The 19,749-nt window shown below is 39.0% G+C and overlaps 1 protein-coding gene across 1 annotated transcript; it reads right to left on the reverse strand.

Annotated features, from left to right (window-relative positions):
- LOC145489230 (uncharacterized) lies at positions 1-19,656 on the reverse strand. Its single transcript, XM_081468177.1, has 25 exons — positions 19,129-19,656; positions 17,502-17,593; positions 16,698-16,741; positions 16,470-16,542; positions 15,658-15,765; positions 14,449-14,683; positions 14,226-14,343; positions 13,792-13,921; positions 12,554-12,649; positions 12,122-12,172; positions 11,668-11,730; positions 11,223-11,316; positions 10,609-10,634; positions 9,294-10,475; positions 8,380-8,896; positions 7,510-7,695; positions 6,259-6,417; positions 5,614-5,763; positions 4,054-4,171; positions 3,310-3,439; positions 2,762-2,860; positions 2,336-2,380; positions 1,713-1,769; positions 1,551-1,603; positions 1-298 (listed from the first exon to the last, which is right to left on the reverse strand). The coding sequence occupies exons 1-24, from the start codon at positions 19,208-19,210 to the stop codon at positions 1,556-1,558; spliced, it is 3,903 nt and encodes a 1,300-aa protein (XP_081324303.1). The 5' UTR covers positions 19,211-19,656; the 3' UTR covers positions 1-298; positions 1,551-1,555.
- Between the last annotated feature and the right edge of the window lie 93 nt (positions 19,657-19,749).

Here is a 19,749-nt window from a genome sequence, read left to right on the forward strand (position 1 = left end):
TCGTTTATCTTTGTCTTAAATTATTTATTAACAAACAACTTCAGTATATATTAGAACTTCATCAATGGAATAGCAGTATGTTTGAAAATACAAAAAAAAAAAATTTGAACGTTACAAAGTGCGTTCTTCTTAAGTCGATATCTTAAGTTACACGAATGAGGATTGTACAAGTCTGAGCAACATGTACAAATTTTTAAAAACGTTTGTCAATATTTCTGCGTTATCAACTGGAACAATGTTGAACGACAACAAAAACTATTGTAACTCCAACTTTGGACTTCAAATGCGAAACAATGATCTGAAAGACAAACAGAGAACGTGCGTCTGTCCTGTTATTGAGCATGAATTTCGTCATAACATTGTTAAAGAAGCTGTGGATCCACGACGCGATAGCCGAGTGGATCCGCAGACTACTTTGACAATGGTATGACAAAATTCATTGTCAATAACAGGACAGACGCATGATGGAAAACTGACGTCAGTTTGTTTTTTACGATAACAAATTGTCAAGTTGTCCGCTATCGCTCGTTGATGCATCGCATAAAATATAAATTCATGTGTCTGTCCGCTTATTGACAATGAAAATTAGCCAATGAGCGCGCGAGAATTTCTGCAGTTATCGTAAAAAAGGTAACGGGTGGATTTCTACACGTCGGGGAGGAAGGGAGTATAGCCTACGTGCAACAGTCTCGCAAGGATTGCAATCCAAAAAAAAATTGATACCAAGAAAGAAACGTGCACCATAAAAAGTTTGGCTTGGGAGACACGGCAGCCTAACGATTGGCATGATCAATTCCCGCTCCAGCAGTCCGGGTTTAAGCAGCGGCAAGGGTTTTTGCGTTGTACTTTTCGGGCGATTCACTTTACAAAACCTCTCTAAACAAATAAACAGCTGGCAAATTGTTAGGGATGGACTAGCTTCACTTCCAGGATAGGTGTAGCCTGTGAACACAGATGAATTTCCGGCTTTTGTGTTCTCAAGGCTAAGATCTGTGCGTCAGCGATCTTCAGGACCGCAACGAGCTTTAACAAAGAGCAAACGATTCTTTTGAGCAATAAAATGCTTTAAAATTTTTCTGAACTTTTACGGTTCCCTTGACATCTATCGCAAACATGCGCCCCAGAATATTTTTTAAGACAACTTTTTGCCAGACATGCGCGAAATCTAATTCTTGGGTAGGGCAAATCCATGGCAATGTCTATGTTAGTCAGTGGCAAGTACCATGGTAGCATATCCATGTATAAGCAACGCAAGGGTTTAAACTACAGCAGCAATTTTATTTGAAGGGAGCTAATTCACTAGAGTGGAAATCAATTTGCGGGCACCTTTCATATACATGGTCTTATCAGAGAAAAATAATCATATAGGTAGTTCCACCTTACCCCTCCTGCTACGCCCCCCCCCCCCCCCCCCGAACCACTAGTAGAAACTACCAAGGGGAGTATGGAAAGATAGAGAGAAAACTGTGGGAAAGTCCAAATAAAGTCACGACTTCAAACGCTTACAAAATGAGGCTTTACAGTAAAAATACCTGATAACAAGTTCTTACCTTGCTTAGGAAAGGACTTTTACTCCGACTGTGCCTTCCCGACTGTAATTTTTCTGTTTAAACAGGAAACGCATAACATGTATGATTACCGACCAAAATTGAAAGAAGATCACCAAACCTACACCATCAATTTAAAGATCACCAAACAAGAACACTACCTACCACCAACACTCGCAGTTTTTTGTTTTTCTTTATAAGTTTAGAAATGCGAGTCTTCTCCTGAAAAACAAAACAAAAAAATGGATGCACATCACGGAACACTTCAGGCTACTCCGCAGTGAAGTTACAAAAACAACAGGACATAACATTCGCATATTACACAGGCGAACATGTACAATAGAAGACTACCAAGCAAGACTATCAACAACAACAACAACAACAACAACAACAACAATCTTAATTCACACTATTCAGGTACAAAAGAAAGGTAAGACAAAAAGAGAAACTATAGAAAACGTAATGATAGAGATTATATAACTATATGTTCAATTTGAGTCGGTGTGCAACAGCCGAAGTAGCAAAGCTTTCGAGTTGGTTGCGGCTTATTTACAAATAAAGAAAGGAACGAACGAAGGAAACAAATAATCCATCAAACCGAAGCCTGGTGCCCAACCATTCGTATGAAAATGAGTTTAATTTGCATGTGAATCAAATCTCATTTATCCGTTTAAAAATGAAGTGCGGGAACACTGATGGCATTGACGGTTCGTATGAGGTGGTGAGTATGGAAAAACTCTTCTTATCATGGTCTGGGGATGATGCAAAACACTGTGATTATCGCGTACCTTTCTGTTGGTCGGGTTCTCATAGCATAGAGAACATTCAAAAGCCTGTGGTGAAACAAAAGAAAAATCGTGTTAAAGAACAAATTCTCCTTATTTGCCTCCATGTACAAGACAAGCCACAGGTGTAGTTTTACACTTGAGCTTCACAGCTACCAATCTGACTAGCCTCTGATGCATCTATGTGAACTTTGTTCTGGCACCCTTCCATAATAAAATAAATAACATGGTCAAGAGACAGCAACCTTCCATAATGGAAGGGTGCACCGTTTCATAATAAAATAATTAAGATGATCAAGTGACAAGGGGCTATTCACCCTAAATTAGTTATACTAAGCCCGGCTTGGTTGATCTAACAGTTACAAACATTAAATGCTTGATCAAATGCGTGAGCAATTCGCAAGAAAAGCTGTTGTAATTTTCACTGACCTGGGCTGGAGGAGAGGCATAAAACTCGTCATCAAGAACTCTGAGATCCTTTTGGTGAACCTCCCATGATTCACCCAGATCCAGCAGTCTGATATAAATCTAAAAAATCAGCAAAGTGTTTAGTTAGATAAGCTGTTTTGACACTAGAATTACCATACTGTGGTCTGGATCTAAATACTTTCAATGATATAAGTGTGTTAAAAGCCAGAAATAAAGTGAAGATCTTAATCCTTTACGGACAGTGCTTTTCTTGTCTTCCGGGTTGGTGCAGACGCGGTTCCCGAGGTTCCTTACCCCGTCTGTTACTTTACGGGAAGTAAAACTAAGCCAAGGAAACATGTTCCATTAAGACGCACAACATGAGATGACGACGTCATATCACGATGGAATGACGTCATGATTCCCGAACAGCCGCCATCTTGGATCCGCCATATTGGATTTCTTTACTTTCCCAGGCCGTCAAAAGTAAACAAAATGAGTCAACCCTTACGCCGTCGAATCGAGACAAAAGCCTTCAGCTACGAGACATAATTTAACAACCTACTTACCTTCCCTTGATCGAGGGTTTTCTCCACCAGTGCTCTGTACCAGTAATCGTCCAGTCCCTTCACAGCGCACTGCTTGTAAAGGTGGATTTCGCCAGGATCAAGAGGTCTATTTTTGGCTTTAATGTGAGCCCTAATGAAGACATAATTACTGAGCCCACACTGGAGAACAACTTCAAATGATGATAGTATCTTTCATATCTGCACTTTATTACTTAACTAATGATGAAATTCAAATGTTTTGTTCAAGGAGAAGTCTACGAATTTACAGTAAGTCGTAAATGGACATCTGTTAACACAACAAAAGACTACTTTAAAAGTATAAGCTTTGACAGATGTGAATAACTGGTTCAATCGTACTTCATTTTCAAGAGTCATTTCTTTAATTCCTTCAACAGTTCACTTGAATCTGGGATCTTCAAACCAGCAAGTAATTATTCTGTAAAACGAATGATGTCAAAAGCTGTTTCCTTTCCTCAAACCAACAGCCTACAAAGCTCCTCAGCTGTGATAGCATAAGGCCGCTTTGATATGCGTTGGGGGTTACAAAACTCATTGTGGTCTCCCCAGGACCAATAACTGGCCTTTTGATAGCCTGTGAACAATTACTGCCGGCTCTTAGAGTCAGGATTGGAGTAGTCTGGCCTTTCCTTTTTAGTGAACTTTCGTCCTCAGGCAATAACAGACTGGTACACGAATGTAGTGGTTTGGCAAATACAGTACATGTAATTGTAGAACAGCACTAACCCCATCCGCTCCATGTCATCCACAAAGCAAGCTTCCTCCTTACTGGTTCTCACAACACGAGCCCAGAAAGTCCCGCTGCTGGACATGCTCTCTGTGGCCACAATCCAATGCTCCTTGCCTGTAAATTAAAAAAAAAAAAAAGAAAAATAGAATATTTAGAAAAGGAAGCCACAACAGACTTAGCTGGTTTTCATGCAGGCCCTTTATCCTGGTCGAATTGAAATTTGGAGTGTTCGTTTATACGGAGGGAGGAAATTCGGAACCCGGGCAACATTGGTGAGAGGCAAGCGCTCTCACCACTGCACCATCCCTGCTCCCCAAATGAGCATGACGTGATTAAAAGGTAAATGAAATAAATTTTGCCATGTTCCTTAAAAGACTGTTACACTCTGATATCCTTGCCAATATTTACATTCCTGTGAAAAATGACAACAGTGAAGAAAATAATTATTAAAAACCCAACAGGCTTGATGCAAATATTAAATGATTCCATGTATGGCCTTGTTATAATCTGACATTGAGGGCATCTGCAAGCCCTGTGGGGAGTTTAAAGATTCACATTTCAGCGGACCAGGGCTGTCTGCTGCTTAATGGTTCCCTGTAAGATCTTGTTATAATCCGACATTGAATGTGTGTAGGGCTTGTGGGGATTGTCAGGGACCAACGACAGAAATGAGGAATCGCCAAAACAAAACCACAGGGCTGATATGCGGAGCCGAGGGCAGCCATAACAGCAGCTTGAAACAAGTGCACCAGCACCAAGAATGCCCCCACCCTGTTTAGTTTTTCTATGAACCATCCTGAATGCTGCTGTTGTTGTAGTTGTAGTTAACTTAATAGAGCAGTGTTCAATTGCGTGTCAAAAAAAAACTCAGGAAATTACTTTGTTATACCTCCCAACACAAATACATTTTCCGACTGGAGAACATGCCACGTGTCGGGGGTCAAAACTCACTAACTCCCTAGAGCAAACAAAACTCACTAACCCCCTAGGGAAACAACAACTTGAACTTTCGACTCGCACGTGATCAGGTCATGCTCCTTGAAACCGCGGCAAATTTGTGAGCCAGCCGGCGTCAAACAAACGATTTCTTCGCGGTTTTTTTTTCTTTCTATTTTTGAGTTGGGCGGTATAACAAAACACTTAATGACTGGTCCCGCGAGAAACAGTGAGTTTTGTTTCCCCTCGACCTCAATGTTCCCCTCGGCTTCCCCTTGGAGAACATTGAGGGTCTCGGGGAAACAAAACTCACTGCTTCCCTTGGGGCCAGTCATTAAGTGCTTGTTGGTTTTGACTTTAGTTTTACTACCTTTTGAGATTGGGTGAGTAGTCTAGTTGGTACATAATAGATCATAGTCATATTTTCGGTATTAGACTGGAACTAGCTTTTAACTGAGGCTAATGCAGGGAGTCTTTTCAAAGAGGTTTTATACCTTTCCAATGATATTCCCCCCCATGAACCTCCACTGCAAGCTAGTTCCAGCCCAACACCAAAAATATGAACATGGTCTATTGGTTTGGTTTTAGTTTAATAACACTCTAAATGATGCAATCCTGACCTATTTCTACCGGCAAATCTTCGCAGTCTGAGAGCAACTCCTCTGAGCTTCCACGGGAAAGGACTTCTTGTGAACACAAGTCGTTCAAAACAGGGTTATGTTTGTCTTGTACCTCACCATTTACATGACCTTCTGATACAGATGAACCCCCTGAGGAGACAGTTTAAGGATCAAATAGAACCCATCGTACAAACCACCTGCAGGTCAATTGGTTAGTATTTAAACAATCTTATGACTGTCAGCTGCCATTTATATTTCACCTGAGTCACAATGTGGCCAGTCTTTCTAATCCAGATTATACAAACAATAATAAAAAAAAAAACAGCAGTGGATGAAAGCAGTTGGGAATGAGTAGACAGTGAATCATTTATTACAAAAAGAAGTACTATACTCTTCATTGGCTGTAATCTCAAGGCAAAGAGCAATAAAATCTGGCAGGGGGGTGGGGAGGTTCATTTAAGGCCAGGCACTGGGCAAATTGACCAGCTAAGAGGATGACTTTGCCGGCTGGTTTGACTATCCAGAGGAAGATGTTCTGCCAGCCTGTGAAAAACCAGTTGCCCTCCCGCTGAACACATTATTTAATGAAATCGCTGACAACATTTGTTGAAAGAATATGGAAACACATCAAGACAATTTCCCTACCTGCCACAATGTTGTTGTCATCACATACTACATCAATGAGAGATGGATCAGCAGAGGACCAAGAATATGCCTCATCCTCAACTCCTGAAAAGCTGTATGAACTAGGCACAGTATGAATTGACTCAAGAGCTGGGTCATGATAACCATCCTGTTTGAGTTCTGAAAAACAAACCAACACGCTTTACAGGGCTGTCAATAAGGGCCGTAACCCATAGCACCTGTTACAGCTGAGCATGCTTGATGGGCCCTTGATATTTCAGGTTAACTTGCCTGTAGTTGATACAATTCACCCATGCCGTAACAAGTTTGTTACAGCTGTGAAGATCAAGGCTACAAATGAATCAAAACTTAGTGACAGCCCTGTTTTAAATGGCAAACATTTGTGGAAAAAACTTCCCACTGAAGTGACAGACCAACCCAGTGTTAAGGGGTTTGGGACCAATTTTGCCACTTTTTTACCCCAATAGTGATCTAGTTACATTTATTCTCTAGTTTGTTTTCCTTTACTTCTGCAGTAATGGGTTAATCCCTTTGCAGATTACTGATGAAGATGTAGATGGATGTCTGCAGTTATTATTATGTGAAACAGCTAAAACTTGAACAGTACTAACAGAAACTGTCATTGTCACACCTACCGAACTGCCACATGAAAGGCAAAGGATGGTGCACTCAAGTGAAGCAATAAATCAACTGACACTTGTTTGCTGTTGACAATTGCTGCTGTTGGTACTAGTGGAACAAACTGTCTCACAGGCAGTTCTGATACAGTAGAAAAGCTAAAACTTCCATACATTTTAAATACTGGAGACTCCCCAACACATACAGTAGCCTTAGCCTTTTATCCTAAGATTCTCATTAAAATTCTCCATAACAAGGGTAGACTGTCTCATTCAGTTACACATACAAATACTAGTTGACACATTTTGGAAACATGTCAAGACAAATTCCCTACCTGTGTCACTGGCCACAATATTGCTGTCATCACACTTTGTCTACCGCAAATGGGTCAAGTGCGGGAAATCCACCCTTGATCCATCCCTAGTAGACAAAGTGTGAGATAAATACTACACACACTGTCTACCTCGGATGAATCTAACCCTAATTCACAATTACAGTGCATGAGTAGACAGTGAATGCATTTATTTAAAAATACAATGTTTATACTATACTCTTGATTGGCTGTATTCTTAGGGCAAAGAGCAATGGTATTAGTTGAGGGAATATGGAAACACGTCAAGACAATTTCCCTACCTGTGTTACTGGCCCCAATGCTGCTGTCATCATCCACTTCATCAACCCCTAGGGATGGATTAACTTCAGACTCCCCCCAAGGATCAAGTTCATCTTCATTAGCCTCAACTCCTGAAGAGTTGCATGCACGAGGCACAGTATGAAGTGACTCATCAGCTGAGTCAAGATAACCATCCTGATTTTGTTCTAAAAAACCAAACAATACTTTTTAAATGGCAAAAAAATGTCTAAGTCCACCATCAATTATTGTTATGTGAAAGAGCTGAAACTTAAACAGCACTGACAGAAGCTGTCATCAGGCTTTTCATTTGAAAAGTGGCCATCCAAAATGTACTATAGGGCCTACTAAAATGAGCAATTTATAAGACAACATATGAAAAATAAAACAATTTTCTTTAGAAAGTGGCCATCCACAGGATGCCTGGACACTCATCTGGCTAAAAGCCTGGCTGTCATTCATCAAACCCACTGAACAGTCACATAATAAACTATCCTCAGTACTAAAAGCTTTCTGACATATCAGGGCTGTGTTCTACAAATGCCCAGGTGCCATGGACAACTAATATTTGTCTTTGGGTGACTTGAAAAACCTACTTTTTTACATAAGCTTACACACGTATGTGCTGGCCACCCAGGATTTCATGGTTAGGAACCTTTGGGATCCTCATAATTTTTCATAGACCACAGCCTCACTAAATTTTGGACTATTCTTGTTCTTCTCCTACACAGAGACAATACTTTTGCACCGGGGCAAATCTGATTCTGAGCTTGTTTAAAGTATATTTACAAAGATCAGAACCGGGTTGGGCTGTGTGCTCAGATGTAAAAGAAAAAACAAACTAGAAGCACCAGTTTCAAAGTCAATCTCACCAGTAGGTTCAATCTTGTGATCTTCGTTAACATCTTCCTGTCTTTCCTTGGGGGGTGAGCCTTCAGCTTCCATTTCTTGAGAGCTTGGTAGACTAGCCTCTACAAGGCTTTGACCTTCCATTGAGCCAACAGAAAAAAGGCCTACATCTTCATCTGGACCTTTTATCTGCTCATCATAGCCTCCTTGCAGCTCTGGAATAGCACATGTTCCTTCTTGGTCATGTGTGTCATCAGAATTAGTAATGACTTCTTCGCCATCACTTGCTGTCACACTGTCGCCATCACTGGACACAATTTCTTTGTTCTTAATAGAGAGAACTGGACCACAGCTAGTAGCAGCTGATGTGTCAGCTTGCAAGCTTGCTTCCTCTGGAGATGAATCTGTAACAACTTCAGACACAACAGAGAAATCTGTTTCCACAGTTTCAGGTGGAATGTCTTTTGGTGCCTCTTGTGCACTGCTTTCATCCACCTGGTCAACCTCAGAACACTTGGCAGCTTTCAAGTTGTCCTCAATCTACAAAAACCAAATGCAAATTGCAAACTTGACCGCGTGGCTACAAAATCAAAAGAAGTATCACACAGGCTTAAGAAGTGGTAGCCTGCGAGAGCATCCAGTTTTTTTTTTGGCTTGTTTCATGGACCAAGGAAAAACCATCTGCGAAACCAAGCCACAGATTGGTTTACGTGACAAAATGATAATGTCGAACTACATACACGTACGTGTAAGTTTAAAAGGTTTAAATAAAAAATGAAACATTCAACCTACACGTATAAAGATGTTACAAATTGTACAGTGTCATTACCAATCCAGTTCCATCTGAGCTTGTTGTACCATACTGCATATACAAGGTATATGGTAACCTTCAATTATATATAACCAGGGCAAGTTATAAGTACAAATATGTACTTGCCTCTTGGTCCCAGTCTTCCTGTGATGCTGGCAAACCATTGCTGGTTTCTTCAGGAGTATTCCACAAGGGTCCAGCATGAGTATTATTCAAGGGCTCAGCATCATAGCTTTTCCTGTCTCTGTTCTCTTGATCAGCAAGGTAGAACTGGTGATCCTTCATCGCTTGTTGTAAAATGGACTCAAAATTACCACTTGAGTCAAATGCACGAACAATCATCTGTCCAAGCCTGTTATTAATTTCATAACCATCGGCAGCTTCCTCAAGATACCTCCTTGAGAAACCACAATTAGGTGTGATCACATCGGCAAAATAAACATTGCTTGCGTAGATCCACTTTATATCGCATCTTCCAGTCATCTTGCTACCAAATTTAAATGGATCATTGAGCTTTGGGCAGCTCTTTGTAGAGTCAACAGCTGATACCATTTCAGCCATCCCACAAAACATAGAAGTTCTTATTCCTGAGAACAAGAGGAAAACAGGACTCTGGTCTCTGCGTGCTGCTTCACCAAAGACACGATTTAACTTTTGGTTGGCATAGGCTGTGGAACACCAAATGTTGAACTTCATGCCCTCCACAATCCTCCTGATATCAGACCTGATCATCAAAAATCGTGCTCTGGGTAAGTCCTCCTGGCAAATCAAATTGAAGGAACATTTGGTCAGGATGTGGTTATAAGTTGTAAAGTCAACACATCCAGCCGGCAAATGAGTATCTGTCACTGCATTGTTAAAGCCGTCAAATGCATTTACAGGCATCACAGTGACTGCTTCATCCTGTACTGGCAGGTGTAGAATACCAGGAACACTATTTTGCTCCAGAGCAGAGTGAAGAGGAACCTTCTTCGACAGTCCTTCACGTTCAGGAGAAACCGGAACAAACTCTGCTGCTTCAGCACGAAGTACAGGCTTATCACCACCCACATTATCATGCTCCTCAACAGGGACATCTATTTTATGAACATCAGCAGCAACTTGATCAGTAACACCAGTCTCAGTGTTTGTCTTTGCCAATGTCTCCTCTTCTTCAGATGTACTGCTATTAGCATCCATCTTTGGGACAGTGTCTTGTACAATGTTGCCTGGTGTCACTGTTTCTGAAGTATGTTGTTTGACAGTGTTGTCTCCACCAACAACTTCCACAGTTTGTACCTTTTCTGCTTTTGGCTGAAGAGGACGATCCTGAAGAAAAAAATCATTAACACGTATTGTTTAGATCACGATTAACTGTTTAACCTTTAATTAACAAACATTCTTTCCCATCGGGAAAAAGCAATGATTTGCATCCAAATAAACAGGAAGGACAAACTCTCACCCCTAATCCATGTTTTTGGTCTTCCACTGAAATGTTGACAAAAAGAGTTGAGTTACATGACTTGTATGGTCATAAAAATTATTATAATAAGTTAATCATAATATTCACCATGACCAGAACAAGAGACAGAGTGGAGGATGGGCAATGGTCTCATCTGTAAACAAGCCTCTAAGACAGTGTATAAATTTAAACATAAGTGATAGTGGTCAATTGTGTGCCCAGTAACCTACAGCTGTAGTATCCCAACCAAGTTGATGTAAAATATATAAATTATAAGCTGAGAACTGGCATTATGTGTCTAATTTGAGCTGGTACATGTAGTTTCAACAGGCCCTTTGAACAACCTGCTCACTTGGTACAGGCTCAGCCATGCTAGGATGCAAGTGGCACAGTGGGATTTCCAAAACAACTTAGAAAGTCAAGCATTGCTTTGTTTTGGATATCCCACTGCATGACATGTGGCTCAGCATGGCAGATTTGTACAATGTGATGTGGTCATGCAAGGGACCTATGTGTCATAATTATACTCCTCTCCAGCTGCAATGTAAAATACAAAAAAAGTTGAAAAGCAAAATAGCAAAACCCAAAGTTTAAGAAGAGCTGCTGTGACCCACCTAATTTTGCAACTTTGCTGTTGATACAAACTGGAATCTCGCCACATGAACCCAGCATCACATGATAAAGCTCACGGCCTTTCTTATCAGTGACCTATTGAGTGGCAGAAAATAAAAACTAAAACCCAGCAAAAGAATATGTACATTGATATTAATTATCAGACGACATTGATAAGATACCCAATGGTAACAGATCCAATAAAATTGAAACTCACATCCATTATATGACTGCCTTAATTTGATAATCTAAGCACAGGTACAAATTGCACCGTCAGGTACATTGGATACACATACTGTTACCAACGCTAAGTTTGAGATTTCTGTTCATCTTAAAGGGTATTTTGGGGGGATATTAGATCTTGCCTTCACTGTACATCTCAGTCATGTATCTCACATGTATCTGTTAGACCCGACCCAATCTCCGGTAGAGCACTGTTGTTATTACCTGGCCTTCCACTGAAGCCATCAGAATCTTGTTGAAAGTAAAGTCTTTAAAGCACCACTTGGCCTGAAAAGCATAAGAATCAAATTATTAACTATGTAGGAAAACATGAAGGCCTTTCATGTAGAGCCACACACACTCGTAAGAGAATATAATTGGATGGAAAACTACCAAAAAATTACATCTTAAGTGTGGTGGAAAGCAAATTATATTAGTAGTCTCTGTCATACACATAAATATTTTCTCTTCTATCAAAGTTGTATTCAAATTATTGCAACCACTTCTGTAACTTTGAATTCAATCACTTTTTATGTTTCAAACTTTCCTTGCATTAACAAAAATATGATTTATTAATACACCCTTGTACATTGTATCAGTCTGTCCCCATCCAACCAGAGTTCAAACAACAGCATACATGTTCTTTCAAGTGAACGATGACAAGAAAGATTTGCATTACCTCATAAGGAAGTTGTGTTTCTGGATCAGGAAGTAAACAACACTCCAATGCCTACAAGAACAAAAAACACTCTTGGTGATCATTTTCACCTTAATTTTGGCATGATACAATGTACTGCTGCATGTAAGATGCTATAAATTACTACACAGTCATACTAATGACTATACATTTGTTACTATTAAACATCTTGTTCTCTGTTTATACAACCCTCAGACTATTGAATTTCACAACAAAATATACATTAAAATAAGTAATGTAAAAAAGGAACAATAAAATAAAAACTCACAAAATGCAGGAAGTGCCTAACAAAAATTACCACTTTGTAGAGTCTGCTTAGAAAGTATGTGTTGCAAAAAATGTCAGTTTATTTAATAGAATGGTGCCCAACAAACACCATTGATAATGATACAACCCTTGACTATACAACTATACCTGAAATGAAATATCAACCACATCTAATGGTAGTTGACAAAGGCTTGAAGGTGAGAACTCGTCAACAATTCCCAAGTCAAGGAAACGGAGCCTTGCCTAGAAACACAGTATTGTAAAAAAAAAGGATAATGTAACATTCAGAGAAATAGTTTACCATGAAACATCACAATTTTAAAGCATCTACAAGTAAATCAGTAATATCAATTTAGCATTGTAATAGTCAGTGTATGCATGTAACAAGCACCACCTGGGTACCAGAGGTTTTTACTTTCTCATATTGCAGGATACCTTGGATCAGCCAAAGGTTGACATGGTTGCCAACAGAGTGCATCTTGGGATACAAGCGATTGGAGTTTTTGGCATATAATGGCGTGCACAGTGCCAGTGCTGATATATAAACGCTTAACTACATAAGGTGACTTGGTGTCACATCTATGACTTCTTAACTTTGCCCCCATTTTATCCCATATTGAATACTGTATCCTGGCTGATAGCGGGTATCTTATGGGATCCGTTTGAGTCCAAAGTTTCCCAGTGAACATAATACTAACTTAGAAAATTGGGATTATTTGAGCAGAGCAACAGGGGACTTTGCCTGCTTGCCTGGCTTTTGTTACCCTTGGTGCCAGAGGTTTTTTGTTTTTCGTGGTGAAGCTGCAAACAGTGAGCTGTGATACTGCAATTTTTGCAGTGGAATTTAAAAAGCCTTGGTGTGTCTTTGGCGTGGAAGTCTTGTGGAATGCACCCTAGGTTACCAGTGACACAGCTGCAAGGAAAAACCTCTATGCTGGAGTGCATAAACTTCCAGTTGATGTCTGTGATTGAAAATATGTCTGTGCTTGAGCACTCTATTAAAGACTTGACTGAAATCAGAAACTATGCATGAAAGGCATCTGGCACCCAGAATGGACAAGGACAGTCAAGCGCTGCACAATCAAAACTTTATATGTATGTGCTTCACAGTGCCTTACTAACTGTACGACCATCCTAGCACTGAAAATCAACTGGAGTAATCAGTATGCAGCATTCCCAATGTGTAAAGCATGTGCATCCCTACAAACCCCTTCATACAAATATAAGTTAGTACACAAAGATGGATTATTGTGGTAGGTGTAATTTGCTAATTAAAAAAAGATTTCTGCAAGTTTACCAGATATAACAACCAAGGGGTTTAGTAAAGAAATACACCACCAATAATTTGTGTGTAAAAAATGTGTGTGTAGAAAATCTTTACTTACCATGCCAGAGGTCGTAACAAGCTCAATCCTGGTTCGGCAGAATTCTTTGACTTGTCTATGGCGGACTGCACAAAGTGTTCCCTCTTTTAGAACAACAGGGTCACCAAACCCATGCTGAAGGTAGTATTTTCTACAAAACAATTCAGTACGAAAATAAAAAACAACTAGTACTGTAAATTGTACATGACAGAAACAATTATTAATAATAAATAATTGCTAATGTTTCAAACCTCCAAGGGGAAGGAAAATTGGTTTGAAAAATTGGGTAGTTTGAGAAAAAAATCAGGGTTAAAATTACATTGTTCGACTATAAGAGGAGGGAAACAACTCTTGGTTCAAGTTATCAGGAGGTTTGAAAAATCCAGGGTCCAAGCAATTGGGATTCTACTGTATACAGAATAAGATACAAACAAGGCGCCTAATAAGAACCGCACTTGATAGCAACTTGAATTTGCCTCTGTTTTTCCATTTCTGGTTCTCCTATCTTTGCAATCCAGAAGGATCCATTTCTGGCCAGTGATCCAACCACACAGACAGGAAATACATCTTTACCTAAAATGCAACAAAATTGTCTATCATTGCCAGGCTAGTGATCCATGTGAGCAATTCATGAAATGACAGCAGTATATAAAATGTACAGCCAAAGGAGAACTGCACCTTTCAGCTCATCGGGGAGATTAACACGGGGTTCTTCTGGGGGACCTTTTTGGTCTTCAGCTATAGGCTCTTGTGAAGGTTTTACACAAGGCTGATCAGACGAATCCACAACAGGACCACTCAGTGGTTCCTGGTTGGTACTTGTAGTTTCAATGGGAACAGCAAAAGGATCTTTTTTAGCTTCGCTTTCACCATCTCCAGCAGGAGAACTACATTGTGTAAGCATGGATGATACCTACATGAACGCAAAGATAAACTTAGGATGCATTGCATGACATTTGCTGCATTCTACAGTATAAATTATACTTATTTTATGATCATTTCATAGTCTTCGTAAAAGGATCTTGTCACACCTACATGTACATGACTGTAATGTACACTTAAAGTTTACTACCTCGACCATGTTATCATGATTTCCCAAAACAAAATGTATAATCTAACCACAAGGTGTTTAGAATTAATTTTCCTGGTAACCAAAATAGTCCAGGCTGTTAGAAAATGTTATCAACCACTCAGTACCTTAACCGTGTGAGTGAAAAATCTGTAGACACTGATTTGATTCTGACAGGTCAAATTGTGTACTGACCAATCACAATAAAGTTCAGGACATGTATGTGAGCAAACCTCAAAACCACAAACCAAATTACTGATGTTACATGTATTTGCAGTTTAGTTTCCTTGTGCATAATATTGGCTTTTCCCTTGCCACACAACACAATGACATTCCATAAATATTTCTGGGGTTCACGGTTTACAGAGTTTCACAGTAACTTCAGACAATAACATTTATGTTGTACCTCGACTTTGACTATCCTAAATATTTCAAAAACCTCATCCAACAATAATTGTCACTTTCAACTGTCACATTACCTGGCAAGGATACAGGATTTTAGAGAAGGGGGTCCGAGATACAGACTGCCAAAGGTGATCCCCTGTAGGGAGGTCCATGGGGTATCATCCCTCAGACAATTTCCAAAATTGAGGTCCTCAGAAATGGGATTTCCAGCATTGATAATAAAATTATCTCATTTTTTTTTAACTTAGGGTTTTTGACGAAATCCCCCGAACCCCCTACATGTAGATACACCCCAGCATTACCAAGCAATTTAATGGCAAAAAAAAACAATTGTAGTGTTGAGCTGATTTCTAATTCTATGTAGCAAACTTAACTAGACAAACAGCCATGTACATTGAACCTGTTAACAGTACCTTTGCCAAGTAGTTGAAAGCTTTCTCGATTTTTGTTTCACAGTCTTTAATTTCAGCAATTCTCTTTTTTGCTGCATTTTGAAGATGGATCAACTGACTAAGAGTCTCCTGAGAGTACAAAAGAATACCAAACAATGCATTTACTAGTTCGGCCATGATAGATATTCACATACAGCAACAATTTTGAAAACCTTATTCACCAGAAATGTTAAAACTTTTGAGGAAAAAAACAGTTAATTTAACTGTACTAAATAAATGATGTACAAAGATGTGCACAATTTAATTCACAGGACAGATTTAAAACAGTACAATGTATCCAGATCAAGCAGCCTGGGTTCCAGCCCTAGCTGGGGACATCGTCTTGTGTTCTTGGGCAAGACACTTTACTCTCACAGTACCTCTCTCCACCCAGGTGTATAAATGGGTACCAGCAAACTTAATGCTGGGGAAGACCCTGCGATGGACTAGCATCCCATCCAGGGCGGAGTGGAAATACTCCTAGTCGCTTCATGCTACAGAAACCAGGATAAGCTCCAGCCTGTTGGGCCACTTGGCTTGTATGCAGACTTTAAAAATAATGTAAATTTCTCAAAGAGCTCAGAAAATTTCAACTCTGTTTTGCCAAATCTAATCATTGGATTTGGTTGGTGGACTTCTATAGAAAATGAAACTCATTTAGAAAGGCAGTACATGTATTCACAATTAAGAAATGTTATTAAAGTAAATGGGTGAAATTATTAATTAATTAATTAAAAAAAGAGCTGATTGTGGGCCGCCTTTGACTTGTAGTTTACATCACCCAAAATCCATACCTTTTCTTCTGTTTCTGTATATTTTAACTTTGTCAGGACATTTTTAAGCAGATCATTTTCTACTTCTATTAACCTAAGAAAGAAAAAGTTTTAAATTTTCTGATCAGAACAGCTACTGTAGTTCAAGTACATGCAAACTCTGTCACTGAGAGAGTCTAGTAATGAATAAAGTTACGATGACGTCGACATTCCATCTTCTACAGTACATTCTAGAAGCTTTTAACTTACTTTTCAATGTCGCTGACATCTTGAGACAGCCTGCGTTCTTTTGCCTATTAAACAATCAAGTTAGAACAAGAAATAGTTAATACCTGTAGTAGACCTTTACAAACATCGTATAGTGCCTGTACAACTACATGTACTTGTACCACTCATGAAGCAAAGAACTTAACAAGGTTGAAAGGAGGTAAATTGTACATGTAGAAATAGAAAAAAGCATACCATAAATCCTCCACATGTATTTAGAAATGCTAGTAAAGTGCCAGATTACCCCTGACTTTTTGCACCATACATGTACTCAATAAATGAGGAGTTATATATTTTGCAGTTAATTACCATTCTTATTGAACATTCATGTATGAACTGTTAATAATTTTTCCAAAGATCACAAGTACTGTGCATGGATGTGCTTATTTTTTGGTTATAAAGGAGAAGAAAGTTAAGTGCTTTATAAAGAGGAGAATTGAAAATTTCTGGTTGTAAAAGGGTTTCTTTGACATGGCACTTCACAGAGGATTCACAGTTACTGTAGTTAATTAAGGCATTTTGATTTTCTATGGCATTACAAAACACTACATGTACACCCTTCCTACATTGCACCATAGCCCAATTCCGAGAGCCCTAAGCTTCTCTGTCAAAGTGAGGCCTGGTGCACAACCATTCATACGAAAATGAGTTTAATCTGCATGTGAATGAAATCTCATTTTCATAAGAAAGGACGGGCAACAAGACTCACTTTGACAAGGAGGCTAAAGGTAATTAGCATTTATATATTAATTACATTTTAATGAAAAACTAAATTAAACATTTTACCTTCAGTTCCAATGGCTCAACTTTGTGAGCCCTGAAGACATCAAGGCTGTGTACTTGGATGTTACATTGCGCGCACAGATTTATAATACTCTCTGCAAAATTCAATCATCACTGCAGTAAGGACACTCAAACTGTAAACACATGACATTTTTTTGTACATTTTTTTGGTTATATAATATACAAGAAAAGCATTTTATAAAACAAAAAGGAATCTTGTTAATTTGAAGAGCCCTCATTCTGCAGTCACTAAATAACTGCACAAAAAATCTCAAGAGTTCACAGTTTAAATGTCTTCACTGTAACACTATTAATAATATACATGTATATCTATAACAACAGCATTTAGCCAAAAGAGTAAATTCCTGAGCAATACATGATTGGTTTGCTCCCAAACACGAGATTCCACAAAAAAGGAATTATGGCAAATGCTAAATTTGAGACTTTGCCAGATGGCCAGTCTAATTAAGAGATAGAAAACATTTACCATGTTTATATCAAGTTTTAGTATACATCTACTAACGTTCTATCACGAATGCTGTTCTCTGATTGGCTACGCTACTCACTATCTTTTCTGTGATGGATAGTGAGTAGCGTAGCAGTGTGCCCTTGTTAACAAAATGACGGCCGCTTCTTGGCGTTTACGAAGTATCTGTGAAGAGGATTTAGATTAAGTTTTGAACGACTGGTAGATTTATACTAAAACAATAATATTAGATTATTCGCTCTCGATTTCTATCAACCGATAGTTGACCCGGGAGAATGAGAGATGTTATGGGAACACAAGCTAACCGGCGAGTGTTTCCATAGCTTTTTTAAATTCTCCCAAACTTCCACAAGTGTTTCTATAACTCAACAAAACCACGGAGAATATGTTTTCTATTTCTTTTAGAAAATTCTGTGACGAAAAAAAGAAATCAACTTGGTTAATCGATCATCAAAATGTAATTTCTCTTTTATCATGCCATCATTACGTGAACAGCTCGTGCTGGCTCTTGTTTCAGTCGAGTTATAGAGATATGATTTTAAACCAATCAGCGTACATATTTTCTAATATATTTTACTGAAGAGATTTTTTAAGATATCTTCTGTCACATTTCAACTGTGACAAAACCAATCACATGGTACAACTACACATCGTGGATCTTTCTCACCGTTTCTGGGAAACGAATGGTGTTTCATTAGGGTTTACCATCTTGTGCACGGGTTGGTGACTTGTTTCAGAGAAAAGCATTAAAAATAGTCCCAGTATCTTGCAAACAAAATGTAAAATCTTTTTTCACGGTACCTCTGCCGCAATCCCAAGCTCGTGAAAAATAAACATGACACTTTGTCGCTTTTTTCTCAATTCTTGGAAACACACGGTATCCAAGAAAACTACAATGGCAGTTTCTTGGTAAAACTTACCAAACAAATCACAATTTTCATTCTAAATTTCAACAGATTTGCAGCGCACAGCAATTATTTTTTCTCTCGTCACGTGCAACCAGTACAATATTTTGCCTGGGCATACTTCGGTACACTTTAACATGGCAAATGAAATATTTATTGAAAGCAAATGGTTGGAATAAAAAGACTTGCGGGAATAAAATTACTATGTACAGACAAATGAAAAAAAATAATAACTTACCATATTTACAATCAAAACATTTGAAATCTGCACGCTTTTCCGGATGATTGTAGCAAATAGGCGACATGGCCACGGCGGCCATGGCCGCGTCGTTCCTCCGAGAAACGACCTCTTTAGGTGGGTTTGTTTAGCTTTCTAAACCGAAAAGAAAAAAAATCACAACTGTTTTCACGTTTTTTCAGCTGAAAATACAGACAAGAACCAACACAGTTTCCATCCGCTTTCATTAACACTGTGATCACTTTTGTAATTAACGATTGTTTTGTCACTGGTTACGCATGCTTCGAAGTCTCGCGCGTTTTTCCTCCGAAGATGACGTAGATAAGAAATATTAGATCGTCGGCTTATCTTCGTAAGAGTTCCTCATCCATCCGACGATGCGTCGCTAAGTAACAGATGGAGCGTCTTCACTTTATTACAGAACCGCTGGTCAAGAGGAACGAGTGCTCCCATTGATGCACAAGCTAGTGGAAATCGCTGGAAAAAATTAGGAAACTAGACTGTTAATTTCAAAATTCTTTACTCATGCCCATGAAGATTTTCGTATTTATTTGTTTCGCTTCCGTAAACCGTCTCGCTTTTTCCTTCTTTTATTTGATCCCGTGACTACATCGCCGCTCT

The sequence above is a fragment of the Orbicella franksi genome, chromosome 1 (genome assembly GCF_964199315.1).
Source record: "Orbicella franksi chromosome 1, jaOrbFran1.1, whole genome shotgun sequence".
NCBI lineage: Eukaryota > Metazoa > Cnidaria > Anthozoa > Scleractinia > Merulinidae > Orbicella > Orbicella franksi.

Bases quoted from the DNA above. Each gene is read 5' to 3' on its own strand.
- LOC145489230 (XM_081468177.1), bottom strand. From the start codon at position 19,210: ATGGCCGCCGTGGCCATGTCGCCTATTTGCTACAATCATCCGGAAAAG. The intron at 12,173-12,553 runs GTATAGTTGTAT...TTGTTCTTGTAG, and splicing joins TGGTTGATATTTCATTTCAG to GCATTGGAGTGTTGTTTACT. The intron at 10,635-11,222 runs GTGGGTCACAGC...TCAACATTTCAG, and splicing joins CAGCAAAGTTGCAAAATTAG to TGGAAGACCAAAAACATGGA.